The following is a 17,983-nucleotide window of genomic DNA, read 5'->3' as shown; positions in this document are numbered from 1 at the left end:
ACATCACCCACTTTTTTTCAGCTCCTCTCCAGCGGTGATCTGTATCACATGTCATCCGCTGTTTACTTTGTTGGAAATTTCAGTATGTGCCCTATACATCTTTTTTTTTTCTATAGACATTACTTTCTGATATGTATTTGATGCTGGGCGGAACCTTTTAGTATTTTGTGTGTTTTGTCCACATCACATGATTCTTGAAGAGTATATCAGACGCATAATTATGTGCACTGTAAAAACATCGGTGTTAGATTTAACACCACGGGTGTTAAATCGAACACCGATCAAACTTCAATAGAGGACCACACCCACAGGTGTTAAAAATGCACTGTGATGGTGTTGAAAAGTGTTCACCTGACACTTCGTGGTGTTAATTTGACACTGTACCTGGTGTTATTTTGACACTGTACTGGTGTTAATTCAAAAATGACACCACATGGTGTTGATTTGATATTTGTTGGTGTTAATATCAATGGTTTAACACCCGTCCAGCTTCAATAAGAGACCACACCAGCTGGTTTTACTTTGGTGTAAATTTATTTTCACATTTTTTTCAAAAATCTAGTATTTTAATGTAAAATTCTTGATCGTCTTGTTTAAATTAAAAAACAACAAGAAGTGCAGTTACTAAGAAACTCTTCAAAAAACAGTTTAAAATTTGGAAATGACACCCGGAGGTGTTAATTTAACACCATAAATGAGCACCGAAAATTTAACACCAGCTCGGTGTTCACTATTTAACACCGGACTTTTTGCAGTGTGCAAAATGTGCACATAATCATTACAATCATTTTAGTTAACCCTTTGCGTGCCTTGAGTATCAATTGGCAAGGAAAACTTCTTAGCGTTGTATCAACACACTCTATACAATACAAAGTCCCTGACAGAAAAAAAAATAAACGGTTTGTAACTTAGCTTCCGATGGTGCAATGGTAAATTGGTTCGAATGTGCTATTTGCTGTTTTTGCTCAATGATTTCAATACACACACATTTATATCCAAGACTTTGCGCTCCTTTTTAAAGAGCCACCGACATAGTAACAGGTCCATTTCCACTTCAAAATATACATTTGAACATGCATGCACAACAAATCCTTCAGCTTGATGCTACTCTATTATGTATATCTCCAGTTCATTTCATATTTTGCGTGTTTCATGCTCTACCAAAATGTAATTCAAACATCTTCTCAATAACAAAGCGTATATAAAGTTTTATAAGAGATGATTCGACATGATGTTTACCAAGTCGATTTTGTTAACGGCAGAACATTCAAAACAAATATTACATTTGTTTCTTTAGAGAAACAATAACACACATTTTAGCAAATCACGACAAACCCAAGTCTTGATATAACAAGAGAAGCATAGGGCTGTAGGTTTATATTGTCTCAATGTTCTAGACAGTAGAATGATGACACAGAAAATGGGTAAGAAAGCATCTCGAAGCTGCCCTTTCGAAGAATATTGCATATTAAATTTTGTTAAAGAAAAATGGTGTAAACATTTTACTGGCGAGAAAAATGCATTCTCACCTCAATCCTCAATTACTAAATTTTGATCGCTAATGAAAAATTGCAAAGTCATTTGACATTGTTAGATATTTTCTACTTCATAGCAAAAATTAAATTCCAGCAAACACACAGAATTCTCCTAACGATGCATTATTTTTTTTCTTCACTTAGTTGATGAGCAGAACTTTTTTCCCTGTTGATCCCGATCGTTGCTCGATGTCCACGTGACTAGCTCTGACGTCATCAAACTTGAATGTTCCCCCGATATAAGGCTTCAACCAGCCGTCTTCGACTCCTTGGTAAAGCACTTCATGCAGCACTCTTCTTTCTTCCTGAAGTGGGGATGGGGAGCAGCAAAAGGTAGAATTATTGAGGTAAAAAGAAAAGGAAATTGAATAAGATCGGCGGAACATGGTTGCGGATATCCATCTTGGAATTTACCATGATACGTGTAAAATGATAGTCCAACTGAACATTCGGACTTAGTCATTTATTCACATTCTTCGCAAATTATTCTCATGCTCACTGAAAACAGCCCTTTAAAGTTTATTCATGCCCATGTAAGCAATGGAGTGGGGGGAAAAAGAAGTTAGAGCACTCCAAAACGTGCGATTTACAAAGAGATAGAATATTTCCGTTAACATAGATGATTTTCTTTTGCCTCCACCATATTCCCCATCAGTGCAAAGATAAAGCAAACAGGACTATCAGTCGATCTATGGTAAGTTTGAATAGGAACATTTTTCTTTTATAGTCTCCTATTTTGCAAGGTTTAAATATTCTAATTTTGATAATAGTCTTGATATTTTTACAAGGAATTATGCATGTCAAGCGTGATTCTCACCAACATTGAGTATAGTTTTATTTCTACGCACATGGACTGACGTTAAATGACACCGCTCAAAGAGACACGTCAAAAATAATCAGATAATAAAACTAAAAATACTTCAAAAGATGACAAAGTCTGCAAAATCTTACTGTTTTAGAGAAGAAGAGGGAACTTCCGATGACAGTGCATTCCTTTGCAACTAAAAGGTGTGGAACACACCTGGCCTCGCCTCTTTTTCCTATGATCTGTTGGTTTGGAGAATAAATACAATACTATTCAATAAAGATCTATCTTTAAATGATAGAAAACTTAACGAGTTCAAAGTACTGCGACTCGACGTTACACGAATTATTTCAGCCCTCTCACACTTTCATCATAATTTTATTTCATAATATTGCAATCATTATTCAAGTTCACAAGTAACGGAATCTCATGATATGGGGAAAGCTGTCTTTAATGTCTTCAAATTCTATGCGTGCATGCTGTTTCAAAAAGCTGCCCTATATACAACCACAAAACTTGTATAAAAGACTTGCCCTAACTAGCAACAACCAATGGATGCTATGTGAATTCTTGCCTAAGAAATTTAATCGGATGGAAGAGGTGAATAAAATAATGCGTTACTATAGGCTGTAGGAAAAGAAACATTCACGAATTTTGATATGTAGGTAAGTACCTACAATAATATGTATGCCGAAACGGTCTATTATGATCGAATCAGTAATTCAGATCATCATTCTTCGTGTCCCTTCATGGTTGTAAAACCGTGCACCAGCCTATCATTCACAGTTTCACACACACACACACACACGCACACACACACACACACACACACGCACACATGCACATACGCACACACACACACACACACACACACACACACACACACAACGCACTGTACACTCGCAGGCCTGTGTAAACTTCATTTCACATTGCATCGTTTGCATACAGTATTCTCTGTTACAAAAGAAAGTGTGTTTTTGTCGAAAGATCTAAATAAATCTAAATTGAACTATACCGCAACGTGACCGTATCTGGCAAGGATGTCGATGTCCGTTCCCAAGTTGATATCAGCATTAGTTTCCACGATGACATCGACTCCTGACGGACCGACAGCTTCCTATAAACGATATTATAGTGTTGTAAAGTGCAAATTAGTGTGCGGACAATATTGATGAACTTATTAATTAGAATTCACAGATGGGGCGGGGGGGGGGGGGGGGCAATGATATAGTTGACAGCATTTAGATACCATGTATCAGGTGCCAGAATATGGCAGTTCTCGCGCCATAATGAAGTTTAGTGTCCGCCAAGACTTAATTCATGAATTTATGGATATTAAATCTCTCCTTAATAATCGCAAAAAGAATGACTTACTAAGAAGTTAGTTAGACATAATAATCAGTAGACCTATTTACAAGGAAATTTGGAAAGTCACTGTATTTATTCCCTGTTACAAACTGAGACATTGTTGATGTGCTTATGTATTTTGATATGATCCTTTTCTTATGATGAAGTTCACCCTGAGGTATTGAAGCATTTAGTTCAGTTCAATTTTACTCATTTGTATTATTTTGTCATTTGAAAATGAGATATTCCCAGATATTCTTAGAATTGCGAAGGTGATTCCTGCTTTTAAAAGAGGAGATGACTGCTTCTCGAATAATTATAAACCGATATCTGTTTTATCCATTTTTACTGAAATGGACGAAAAAAATTAAGTAATTGACTGATAAGTTTCATCAGTAAAAAGATTACTTTATATGAGAAGCAGTTTGCTTGTAGATAAGACTGCGGTAATTCCTATGCCATTCTTAAAGATTTTACAAACAAAATAGCTAATGCTTTGAAAATGACGTATCGTATCTTATACATGTTATATCATTAGTGCAGTGCATGCGTTCTGTACATCCGAAGTATAGCAGCAAAACTTGCTATTTGTTTCTTCTTTAGTTTGGTTTAGGGCAGGGAATTTTGTTTTGTTGTGTTATGTGTGCGTATGTTAATGTTGTTGTTGTTGTTGTTGTTGTTGTTTTTGCTTTTTGTTTGGGTTTTTTTTTTTTTGCCTTTGTGATGAAATATGATCGATATAGCATTATTCTGCAAAACCTTGAGATCTGTAGTGAAGTCGGGAGACTTGTAGTTAAAAGCGATATCAGCTCCCATTTCTTTGACGAGCCTTAGACCTCGCTCGGTGCCTGCAGTACCAAAGACTTTCGAGGCTCCAAGGCCGCGTGCAATCTGAATGCCTGCAAGCCCAACCTGGATAACAAGAACAAAATTACGACCTTTGAGAGGAAATTAATAGCCAAAATATAGTGGTTGGCTGCAGGGAATGTAGACGTATCTATTAAAGAATTCTACACATTATCAGACAGGCAAAAGGCAGGAGAAATAATATTAATCTACGTATCACAGTATCAAGCCTATATTTCATTTAAAAAAATGATTTTTGTGAAATTCTCTTTATGATAATTATTTATCTCTATCTTCGTAGTATTTTGACAACACGCATCGTTATGTCAGTAAAGACACTAGGCAAACAGGGCCCATGAGTCCGACATAACATCACGGTGTTTAATGTGTCGGTCTCATGGGCCTTTTTTACCTAGTGTCGGACTCGTGGGCCTTGTTTGCCTACGGATATACAGTCAGAATCATGGGCCTTATTTGCCTAGTGTCAAGCTCATGGGTTGTCTGACTCTTGGTTATATGACTCATGGACCTTTTTTTTTCAATGTCGTGCTCGTGGGCCGTATGACTCGTGGGTGTCGGGCTCATGGGATGACCCTTTCATCCCTATCAAGTATATTCAGTGAGGTCTGAATTCATCGAATGGAACGATGGATGGTCGTTTATGTCGAAAACCTAGAGAAGTTGGGGAAGTTTCTAAAAATGAATAAAATATTCTTACTGCTCCACTTGCTCCTTGAATAAGAACGCTGTTGCCCTTTTCAAAGTTTGCCCTGTAAAATGACGAATAAACAGAAATTATCTAAAACAATGTAACTTGAAGTATGCTGACACCATCCAATCAACACAACTCATTTGATTATGTTTCTTATCATAGTCATTATACATGCCTACAAAAGGCCGTTACCTATCCTGGAAATATTAAAGATAGTGGGAAACGTGCGACTCAAATTAAAATCATTGGGATCAAACAAACAAACACACACACTTCTGACGTAATAACCATGAAGCTGCATGTAATGATTGTACATTTCGCACTTTCAACTTGAATGCCAATTAATCTCAGCATTTATGTTAACCGGCAAATTAGGACAATGTGACACAGATATCAGATTATCGTCGTACTAATTGATTATTTAGTTAGTGAAAACGCATGATTTTGCAACCAACTATTTCAATTATTTGTCAATTTACCACTGTAGAAAAAGACGTAGAGATTATGCAGTAAAGTACGCCATTTTTAAATAAATGATGATGATAATAGTGGCCTCTTATAAAGCGCTGAAGTCCATCAAAAATGACGCTCGCTTTAAAGCCGTTGTCTTCCTTTTGTTAATGGTGAAAAATGCGGTCAAGAACCCTAAGAGAGAAAGCTAATGAATCTGCGTACAGGAAATTTGACGAAATAAATATTATTTTTAGAACCTCTTCAGGGCCCGAAGGGCAGTGAAGTATGGTGTAGGTAGAAGCGCGCCCTCTTCGAAGCTTAGCCTGTCATGGAGCTTGTAAACCTTTTCCTCATCTGCAAGACAGTAATCAGCATACGTCCCTGTTCTTGGTTGGAATACATACACTCGGTCTCCCGGCTGAAAAGAAAGGGATGCGCGTTGTTATTATTATTATTTTTTTAATTTCCACTTTCTTTACAGATTCTATGTACATGTGAGATATATGGGTTTTCATAAAGATAAGTGTAGGGCCTATGCAAAGAGAAACTTCGCTTGCATCATTTATTGTAGGCCCTATTTATAAGCATTGAAAATACAAACGTACCCTACACATAGTTATCAGTGCATGGAGGATTGAGTGAAATCGAAATGATGGATGGATTAACTCTGTTTCGAGGGTGCTGAATCCGAATCTGTACGATGCAGCTCTTACATCTTTGAGGGTTTTGAAATATTCAAAATGGCCGACAATATGGCCTCTAAAATCTGAAATTCCTGTAGGCCCCCTATATTTCCTTGTAAATGGTGAAAAATTTGAAACAAAATTCAAAATTTAATGTTTCGGGTAGGTGAAAGAAAAGTACAGTACCTTGAATGAGCTAACACCTTCACCGACTGCTTCAACGACACCTGCCCCATCCAGCCCGATAGTGAATGGTGTCACGAACCCCCGCCATCCATTTTTCCTAATGCGCACCTCAATGTTGTTTACTCCGGCCGCATGAAGGCGCACCAAGACCTATAGGCAAAGAATACATAATGGTGATATTGCGTGACTGCGTCGTTCTATAAAAATTGCAGTGTTTGTGAAGCACGTGGTAGCTATCCTATGGTATCATCGCTGGTTTTAAAAATATAATTATACCTCCGCCACCCAATGTTTGCTTCATATAGGATGGATACAGCGAGTGGTCGGTCACTCAAGTCAACGTCCGAAGGCTCGATGCAGAAGCTTGCGGAGAGATTAAACTGTCACAGGTTCTAGAGCTGAAAGGTAATACAGTGTACTCCGTTATAACACAGACCTCGTCCTGTAACGAAATTTCGTTATAACCGAACAGCATAGTGTAGGCCCCATGAATATAAAGAGACTATAATTTTTGGACCTGAATTTTGATTTCGTTGTGACGAGAATTTCGTTGTAAAAGTGTTCGTTGTGACGGGAGTGCATTGTCCGTTGCATGGTATACAATGCAAATACTGTACATGTTGATTTGTATTGACTCACAAATAGCCTAATCATCTCCTATGTGTCCAAAAGAATATCGAAATATGCGTTATATATACTCTGGAATAATATTTCTACTATTTTTCTAAGGATTACTTGAACACGTGCCCACAAACAAACACACAAACAAACAAACAAACAAACAAACAAACTTCCAAACCAAGATTCTGCCAGTAACATCATCTGTCAAATATTGCTAAAGTATACCAATGTGATAAGCACAAGACATAGGAATGCTCCTTCCCCTAGACCGAGAATAACTTGCATGTCTTCCCGCAATGTCTTTTGTTAACTATTATAGTAACGTGAAAACATGCAAGTTATGCTCGGTCTTGGGAAAGGGGCATTCCAATGTCTTTTTGAATCGCACTTAAGTGATATTTAGTCAGATGATGTCACTGGCCGAATATTGGTTTGGAAGGGTGTTTTTTCTTTCTTCTTCTTCTTCCCCTTTCTTTCTGTGAACGTATCCAAATAATCTGAGAAATTTAGTGTAGAAATATTATTACTTACTACGTTGCATATGGCAGGCATATAGATTTTCATTTGGCCACATACAGCGACATAAGTGATGTTGAGGATATCACGACTCAACACAAGTCAGCATACATTTGCATATAATATAGTTCCTTTAAAAGAAATTTGCGCATAAATTTATTTGGATCCTGATGTTTAAAATGTCAGATCCCTTTTTTTTCCGAGAGACAGATAATGTCTTGTGATTGGAACCTATCCACAAATAAATCATATGTGAAAAGTGGATTCAGTTTGTTTGATGAAAGGTGAATCGTTTCGACTTACACAGATTCAAACATTGACGCTCTGTCACACTCGTAATGCAATTATCAAATTTTGTCGAGGAAATAAACTTAAAAATGGCCATCGACAGCATTAAAATTCGTAGTATAAACCTGTTACAAATTAAACAATGTATAGAATGCATTCCCATATGCCTGTCAAAACTCATATAAAACAACGGTCAAAAACATCAAGATGGTTAATGATCATTATGTAGATTCATGATATACCAAATCAGTTGTCATTTATTTGTCGATTGATTGAAAACGTTTTCGATTATAATGCTAAAAAACAAAATTTGAACACTGGCACGGACTGGAAAGACGATATTGCCCCCATCATATATCGATCATAATTTATTACATACTAGCAAGTTTGAGAATGTCGTGGATACCGTCGTTTTGTGAATTCAGACAATAAAACTTTTTTGGTTGTTGTTAGCTTCAATTTTTATTGATTGAACTGACAAAAAATATTACTGTATATGACCAGAATCACCCTAAATTAAATGCAAGCACCCAGCATAAATTTTACTGTTCAATTTTACAAAATTGACTGGTAGGCCTAATACCCTATGTTTGCACTTTGTCATCTTGCAAGTCATAATGAAAAATTGCATATAGATACTACACTGCAAAAAGTCCGGTGTTAAATAGTGAACACCGAGCTGGTGTTAAATTTTCGGTGCTCATTTATGGTGTTAAATTAACACCTACGGGTGTCATTTCCAACTTTTAAACTGTTTTTTGAAGAGTTTCTTAGTAACTGCACTTCTTGTTGATTTTTAATTTAAACAAGACGATCAAGAATTTTACATTAAAATACTAGAATTTTGAAATAATGTGAAAATAAATTTACACCAAAGTAGCACCAGCTGGTGTGGTCCCTTATTGAAGCTGGACGGGTGTTAAACCATTGATATTAACACCAACAAATATCAAATCAACACCATGTGGTGTCATTTTTGATTTAACACCAGTACAGTGTCAAAATAACACCAGGTACAGTGTCAAATTAACACCACGAAGTGTCAGGTGAACACTTTTCAACACCATCACAGTGCATTTTTAACACCTGTGGGTGTGGTCCTTTATTGAAGTTTGATCGGTGTTAGATTTAACACCCGTGGTGTTAAATCTAACACCGATGTTTTTACAGTGTACGGGCTGGATCATTCAGCATCTATAAGGCGAACGCACAGTGATTAGAGTAGCTTGATAGTGGTGAGGTGATAAATCAAAATGACTTGCATGCACGTTTATTCTTCTCACTTTTTGCAAAATATGAGTTTGCAGAATCGTCAACTACTGATGCCATGAAATTTAACAGTGCAGTTATAATACATGTACCGCATAAAAACATTCTATCAACAATCAAGCGACAGGTCTTCTAACAAAACACTATCATGCCAGGTATACAATGTGCGGTGAACCTAAAGTGTATAATGAAACACGAATAGTAAAGGAGCTGGTCAGAGCAGCTAGTTTTCAATCAAAGGAAGATATGAACAAATGTTGAAGCAGAATATTTTTGCCATTGATATGGAATTAAAAACAGAGACAGAGGCAAAGACACACTAGGTCTTCTGTTCATTTTGAAGAGAAAAACAGCAGCAACAACAACCAGCTATACCAGTCTAACACTGGATGAGACACGTGCCACGCAGTTTGATCTGTTGAGAGTAAAAAACATTTGAGTTGGAGGCAAAGTCATAACACATGATAGCGCGGGAACGAGGACATTTGGAACGTTGTAATCGAAATTGTATTGGGATACAATCACTCTGCCTACCAGTGCAAAATTTTATTTCATATTTTGGTGGAAGTCACATTAAAACTTTGTTCGAAATCATTAGGGTAAACGCGGTATGGCTTTGGCAACAACAACAACAAAGAAAACCCTCCCCTCCCCCCCCCCCCCCAAAAAAAAAAAAATCCAAAAACGGGTCTAAAGAGTCAGATTTACCACAAAAATAGAGATATGTATATTGACTCAGTAATAGTACTACTATCAGCAGTTCAAAATATAAGAATATCAAAGTCTTTTCAACAGATTATGATATCACAGTAGAGGAACAATTAACAGACGTAATATAAAGATAATTCTATTTAACTCTATTAAAACTTTAAAAAATTCCTAATTCGTAACGGATTGTCAGATCTTTCTCAAACTTCACTATTAGTAAATTACCCTGCAGTAATTTTTGAACATCAGAATTTATATTCCATTGATTTTGACCTCGCATTGAGCAGGAAGAAATTTGAAAAATTTAATTCATTTCAAGGAGTGAATTACATAATGTAACATAAATTTGATTAAAAATTAAGGATAGCAGAGAGGTGTTCCTTCAAGTGTATGGTCTGAATTTTAACAAAATATTGACAATATTATATGCATAATACTATCTGCTCAAGTGCGTATGGGATACTCTACACGCTTATCATGCTTATAGAACGTACTCACGCACTCGTAAACAGAATTATTGTTGTGTTTTTCTCGCTTGGAAATAAACATGTGCAAATCATAGTGTACAGTTGATGAAGAGTTTCTAGAACAAGCTACCATATTAGAGTGTAATGTGGTTAAGGGTACAGAAATTCAAGAAAGAAATAAAAAGAGAAAAACTCTTGGTCATTGTGATACAATAGATGATCCTCACCAACTGAAGATGAAAGAAAATGAAACTGCAAGAAGTTCCTGAGATCAGTTATGCTAGTAAGGTTTGTATGTTTAAGCTGGATGATACTCATGATGTGACAGTATGAAAGAGGTTTCTGTAGTTCAAGAACTAATTGTCATCAAATACTGCCAGACCGATTGCTCCCCTTGAAAAACAAAAACAACTACAAAATCACTGCGCGCTATATTTAACTCTTTTACACGATCTTACACGGGCCCATTATTTTTCGAGAGAAAAATTGCTAAAAGTAAAAGATAATATCACTTTCCACTAGGTCAGTTTATGTTCGATTAAAAAAAGGCACTACACCTGTTCTACATATTTACTAGTATGTTTCATAAAAAATTGTCCATTCATAAATATCCTACCAGGCGATCTTGTGTCTGGAGAATATCACTTACTTTAATTGAGGTCACTGTAAGCACAAAACGCGTATATGAAATACTATGCGACGGGCCATGATTTGGAACACACTGCCTGATGATAATAAAATGCCCCGTCAATAAATTGCTGCATATATAGGAAACTGAAGAGGGTATTGTTGCAATCTTAAAAACAAAACAGAAGTGCGTAATTATTCCATGGACAAGTATGATCAGTATTTGTCTATATGTTATAACCATCAAGCCATTGTCTGTTTCGGGCATATAAACGACACTTCCATCTGTTTTACTCTCTCGAAGATCGTTCTTCTTCCTTCTCTTTTTTCTCAATACTCCCTATATTCTTTGTTGCGTTTGTAGTGGTCTTGCTTTAGCTAATGTACCCGCCTTGTGTTGTATCTCGTCTGTGTTAGTCTCGTCTCTGCTGCACGGATTTATACAATTCATATAGTTTTACCTACCCTTAAACAATAACATACATTACTGATAAATTCATACATCTATGTTTAATTCGGTCAAAATCATTGAGTAATGTGCGATGTACTGCATGTGGTGACGAATTATTATTATTCTTTAGTCTTGTATGTACATGGATTGTAACTGGTGGAAGTGAAACCCATAATCTATAAGCTATTTGCTCTTTAGTGGGTCACCCCATCTCCATCCCCAAATTATGTATCACTCTCGTGTTTCACTTCTTTAATTCTCATCAAAAGTATCAACCCTGCTTTTTATTACACTACATGTATATGTTAACAGATATTTCCTTTGTACTGATTATGTAAGAGATGGCAGAAAAAAAAACTTGCACTTGAACTTACTGTACAGTTCTTTAATGAATGCAGGTTCAATTTTAAAGTTCGTAGAAATAATTCGGAACATTTTGCTGGTGGTAGCTCAACCTTACATCCAAGCTTTACCAATGGTGAGAGTAGGCCTGTAGAGTCCAACTTTATATTTCTGAAAGGTGTGAAAGCGATGATTAATAAGAGACATCTAAATGGACGATGTTTTCACACTATGCTTTCACTATATCTTTTAGGGTCCTCTCAAGAGACCAACACCCACGAGTCATACGGCACACGAGTTTGACGCTAAAAAGGTCCATGAGTCATTACATCTTGGAGCTAATGTGTCGGTCTCGTGGACCTTTTTTTTTTTTTTTTTTTTTTTGCCTAGCGTCTGATTCGTGGGCCTCGTTTGCCTATATACAGCGTGTCCCACAAAAAAAAAATGTTAATGGCACTCTAGATGGGTATGGCATTAAAGTTACAACATTATATTGTTTATATCTTTACACCCGTAAACTGCAATTGATTTTTTACAACTGGATAAAATTTTATGAGATATGATCTAATAATCACAAAGAAAGGAGCACTTTTTTTTCATTACACATCAGGAAGCCTCTCCATCCAAGTTTTGTAGTCAGCACGTATGGGCAGTCAGATTCAGCTAACAAGATTTGTTATCTATTCAAGTGGTGCAATATCTATTGACGTTCAGTCACGGGCGTAAATCAGCAAGGATTTTCGTTTGTTCAGGACTTGGGGACGACCTCTTCATTCATCCCTCTCTGATGAACAGAAATTTTTGCATATTAATTTTACGCCCGTGCGTTCAGCGAAACATGACGAAATCTGATCGAAATCTGAACAGGGTACAAGATAAATTCGAGGCAGAATTCAAGCAATGAGCACCATCAGGCAAGGCGACAATACTAAAAAATGTGGACAAATACAGGGAAATGGGTACAAGCAAAAACCTTAACAAGGGCAGATCGGGGAGAAGAGTAACAGTCGAACACAAGAAAACATTCACATGGACCACGTGAGGCGAAGCCTCATTCAAGAACCCCGACAAAGTAGCAGGAGAAACAACGTTACCACATTGGACTACGTACTTTATTCAACGTAATAACAAAACTTGGATTGAGAGGTTTTCTGAAAAAAGGCACATACCTCAGTGTTCAATGGACCATATGGCATGGAATTTAAGCCAGTTGTACAAAATAAATGTTAGTTTTACGATTATAAACTTACATACAATATGATTTGGTAATTTTCAAATTATACTCATTTAAAGTGTCATTAGCATTTTTTGTGGGACACGCCTTATATGACTAGTGTCGAGTTCAAGGGCTGTATGACTCGTGGATGTCGAACTCGTGACGTTCAACTCGTTTAACCGATCTTTTGATATTAGCGAAAACACATGAACTCACATTTTTCCAATGTGTAATCTTCTTTTGATGGTTTGAATGAATCGTTCGAGGATTCCCAATTGTTGAAATTGCTTATAGCCAACAGGTTCATGTCTTTTCAGCGGTTGTGGTAGATAGCGGCATCTGCAGCCGGTATATTTATAACAGATATAGTTATCCCAAGAAGGCGTTTAAAGTTTCTGCAAATGAATACTGCAAGATTTTAGATATGAAATTAACATAAACGATACCAAAAGATAGGATAGTCGCAGTGGTGCATCCGCGAAATGAGACTTTCGATGTCAGTACAACAAATTAAGGTGAGTCTCATTTGGATGAAATTTGACATAGCTTCAAATTGTACTCTTACATTTTGAATGAATTATAATAAGATATTTGCTCGCAGATAAGGCCAAAAACAGAAATAGTCTCAAAATGCCTCCTTACCGTTCCTTCTACGGTCGCTGGTACATCAACGTCTTGCCTAATCTCCAGGCTGTCTACATCGCCGTATTTTTCAACGATTACTGCCTTCATTTTGTCTGCGTTCGTCTTATTCCTTCTTCGTCCAACGGGCTATACGGCTTCACTATGATTCAATTCACGAGGCTCACCAAAGTCGCTGTGAAACGTTTGATTTGTAAGAGCTAATAAACCGAACCTTGAAAACAACATGGAAGTGTGTCGATTGTGCAAGAATGTGCACATTATTCAGTACTGGTAGCCTACCAGCATAAAATGATGACCGTTGTGAGACTCAAGAGTATATATGGGAGATTTCTGTGCCCCCCAAAAAAGGTGTGTCGAGGATGACTAGTAATGGATCGGAAGCAACAGTGCATCTAACCGTTCACAGAAAAACCGAGAAAGGTTCACAGCGGATGTATTTTCATTTCCACCAAGTCCTTTATGAAACAAGATGTATTATAATCATGCTACAAGATATGCTATCATTTGACGTTTGTATTACCTATGTACATTGATTGGAAATGAAAGTGAAAATAAAGATATGAATGAATGTACAATCCCATGTACATCATGAGCTCGATACCCACGAGTCACACAGCCCACGTATCACACAGCTCACGAGTCATACAGCCAACGAGCTAGACACCAAATGAACGAGGTGCTCGGCATCAACTAAAATATGCTCAAAAGCTATACCGTTCACGAGCTATAATTTATGTAAATAAGTCTCATGAACTCGACACTAGGCGACTAAAGCTCACGAGCTAGGCACTACGAAAAGGCCCATCAACTCGTGGAATTTTTTAGCCTCGTGTCGGGCTTGTGGACCCAATTTGAGTAGTGTCGAGGTCTATATGGGCCTTATTAGCTTAGTGTCCACCCCATTATCCCGTTCCACTCAGTGTCTATCTCGTGGTCCTGTTTTACTTGGTGTCTAGCTGTATAACTCGTGGGCTGTATGATTCGTGGGTCTCACGGACGCTTATTCAAAGTCTTGCTCGTAAGCCGTGGTACTCGTGGGTGTCGAGCTCGTGAGATGACCAAGTACAATCGTGCTTTTAACTCACAAATGAGCTTGCTTACAAAATGAAACCACCATTAGTCGCAATCGTAATCATCCCATCAGGATGCAATCGTCACAATTAACGTTGACAATAAACTTATATCTGCTCCTTGTAATCCGACAATAATTGAAATGGTACCAATAAAAATATCGATGCAGAACAACCCCACTCCCTTCAAATCACACACTTCTCAGAAAAGATCAATCTTTATAGCTCATATACCGGCAAATATTCTTCACACAGACACTCATTGGTACATAATGAAATGGAAAAGATACACGAAAGCTGTATCAAATCCAACTTCCTTCACTTCATTCCTGAAATTTGCAAGGATTATTCTGTCATTTCTTCTGCTCACAGATCTTCTGAGATAAAATTTAAGCAGGTGTTTCGTGAATCGACTCCAAAATATGTACGGTCCCTCTGAATTCATCGGAGAGCGTGTTGAATCTCCCAATGAGATGTGTTTCGTATAGAGGAGTTCATCCTTTCAAAAGTATAATCCACCACATAAGTGTTTATACAATAAGTTACTATAACTGCGGACCGCCCATTCATTTCAACAAACAGATATAGTTCGCAAGACTCGTGACGTGGGTTGGGGATGGTCCATTATTTGTAGAGGTGTGACCTACACGACAGTATTGCTGATGAAATCCAAGCTTTAGAGTACTATCGATATGCAACCCTAGATGTTTCATATTTTTACAGAAATTTAATACATAATACATACATAATAGTAGCAGTATATAGGTACGTATATACCTACTGCTTATGTGCAGCACAGACCTTCAATTCAAGCGATCGAACCAAAACGTGTTTGTCCTAAAAGTCACAAAATGGCAACTATTTAATGTCTTCCGGACCTAATGAGACTCGTATGTCTATACTGTAAGTTGTGAAATATTCAGAGTGGGTTTGTAGATGTTTGAAAATCATACGAGGGGGTGCGAAACTGCACGACCTCCCTGTAAAGTTTGCAATTATTGTAATTTGATAGTACTACGGTAGATCAGACTTGAGCAATGTAATTTCTATATTTTGTTGCTCCACTTAAACAAAATTTAAAAAAAAAATGCGGGTCGACAAATCGTTTATTGCCTGCTGACGAAAGTCAGTGAGATTTGCGTGTAAAATCCGAGCTGACAATAGATATTATTGGAATATTTGTCTCGCCTGTTTCTACATAGCCTATACTCACGCAAACTGGCTACAAACGCGCAAATAACTTCTCACTATAAGTGCAAGCAATTAATGCTGGGAAGTTGCCCTATATATTCTAATTGTTTTTCTCCCTTTGAAATACAATGCAAAATGTGATTACATTAACAGTCAATATCTTCAAGTCCCTCTAAGACGTATGGTTTTGTTAACAATAACGACCCGGACTGGCTACTTTCGGGGGATCTATAGGCCTGAGTTCCCACAATAGAATCGCATTGCCTGAGTCGAAGACAAGGGCAATACGATGCTACTTCAGGCAATAGGGCCTAAATGTATAGTACCCCTTCAAGACCAGTCCATTACATTATTAAACTTTGAGAACTTTGAGCGCTCTATTGATTCCGAAATGTATACGTATAAATCTTTAGTTAACAAGAGGAAAGGGGCGAGAATATGACTTACCGTTGGTGCTGTGTGTGGGACTATAAAATCATCATGTTGAGCATTTTGGACGGCGAGGAGGGCTTAACGGTGTTTTGTTATTGAATGTCTTGTGCGTGTGTGTGTGTGTGTGTGTGTGTGTGTGTGTGTGTATTCTTTCTTTTTCATTCGTAATATTATTGGCAATGTGGAATTTATGTTGTCATAATGAAATTGTTGTTATCTTGTCATTGATCAATTTGTATATTGTTTATATGAAAAAGAAAAAATAAAAGATTGACAAAAACAAAAAAGCTTGTGTATTGTAAGCTAAATGGTAGCAAATTGTTTCATGGTATGCAATTTCTAATAAACAGTATTATGACGTATTAGATGCAGTTACAGGTCTTATTCCGAAGGTTCGTTATAATCCGAAAATAAGATAAGATAAGATTTGTTATTTCATGCGAGAGAGATAATTACAACGCCTGACAGTAACTTCTATTCATATACACTTTCACAGTTTGTGGCGCCCCGATCGAGCGTTCACCTTAACAAACTACCGGGGGCAGTGGCGCCGCTTTGTCCCGAAGTTGACACATAACTTTATCGCAATATGAATATGGAATTGTCAATTTCGTGCGAATATGGCCCGAACATAGTCAGAGGGCAATCAACAACTAAAACAAGCACAGAAAGTCACACGATGTCACGTGCACCACACATGAAGGCTGCATGAAGATGTGAACTTTAATTTAAGACATTTACCCTCATGGGCACATGAAGAAAAAGCAATGATTGTACATGAAGATTTTTCAAACAGAGTTACTGCTGGAGCCTGAAAAACTCTGACGGCGGTCGTACGATGTTCTCATAAAGATGTTGTCATGAACGACATGGTGTTTACTGTACACAATCAGAGTGAAACTGTAACATTTCTTTTGTCGTTGACGTTTGTTCATCCTTGCTCAATAATCATTTTCGGACAGTGTGACGCCTACATAGATAAATGCTTTCACGGAGGCAATTTGTTGGCGCCCGCTGATCTTTATTGGAGGTACAGTACCTCCTATACAGATCAGTCACTGTGGTGGCGCCCACAGGTCGGTGGTGGCGCCACCTCCAAATTGCCCAGTTTGTTTTGCCATCGCTGAGGGCGACATTTACCTAAGTCAGTTGTACGTCCTACAGAGTGCAAATTCTCTCGAAAACTTACCATCAGCACCCACTCTTACGAGTCGAGGATTGTTTGTTTATTTGTTCATTTTCATCTGAGAAGATGCTTAGATAGCCCGTATTCAGCTAAGCTATAAGCGGGTCTTCCATGGGGTCCAGTTGGATGTGAGGTGGGACCACTTCACCGGGTTAAACACCCTGCTCTTTGCGATGAATGAATGAAGCGGGATCTTTTATGTGCATGAGTTGTGACTCTCTCATACACGGGACCTCCACTTTATGTCCTATCCGAGGGACAGAGTGTTTTGCTTCTTGCTGGAGGGGACGGTATGATTACACACAACATTGCTCAGTCCAGACTCGGGTTCGAACCCAGGTCCTTTGTAGGATCGTGAGGCAGACGCGCTACCGACTGAGCCAACTC

General features: G+C 37.6%; 1 protein-coding gene across 1 annotated transcript; it reads right to left on the bottom strand.

Moving 5' to 3' along the window:
- Window positions 1–1,675: 1,675 nt before the first annotated feature.
- Window positions 1,676–13,804, bottom strand: LOC139731783 (quinone oxidoreductase-like). Its single transcript, XM_071642660.1, has 8 exons — window positions 13,715–13,804; window positions 6,568–6,717; window positions 5,956–6,116; window positions 5,252–5,303; window positions 4,447–4,599; window positions 3,356–3,457; window positions 2,487–2,582; window positions 1,676–1,840 (listed from the first exon to the last, which is right to left on the bottom strand). Exons 1-8 carry the CDS (start codon window positions 13,802–13,804, stop codon window positions 1,676–1,678), a joined length of 969 nt encoding a protein of 322 aa, XP_071498761.1.
- Window positions 13,805–17,983: the final 4,179 nt, after the last annotated feature.

The sequence above is a fragment of the Diadema antillarum genome, unplaced genomic scaffold (genome assembly GCF_040938485.1).
Source record: "Diadema antillarum isolate AM-2024a unplaced genomic scaffold, OU_Dant_1.0 seq00000384_RagTag, whole genome shotgun sequence".
Classification (NCBI taxonomy): Eukaryota; Metazoa; Echinodermata; class Echinoidea; order Diadematoida; family Diadematidae; genus Diadema; species Diadema antillarum.
Note: the sequence above shows the minus strand (reverse complement) of the source record. Positions and strands in the feature narration are given on the sequence as shown.

Coding starts and splice junctions, on each gene's coding strand:
- LOC139731783 (XM_071642660.1), bottom strand. CDS start 13,804: ATGAAGGCAGTAATCGTTGAAAAATACGGCGATGTAGACAGCCTGGAG. Junction 6,718..13,714: donor CAGCGACCGTAGAAGGAACG/GTAAGGAGGCAT, acceptor CTTTGCCTATAG/GTCTTGGTGCGCCTTCATGC. Junction 4,600..5,251: donor TTCAAGGAGCAAGTGGAGCA/GTAAGAATATTT, acceptor CTTGTTATCCAG/GTTGGGCTTGCAGGCATTCA.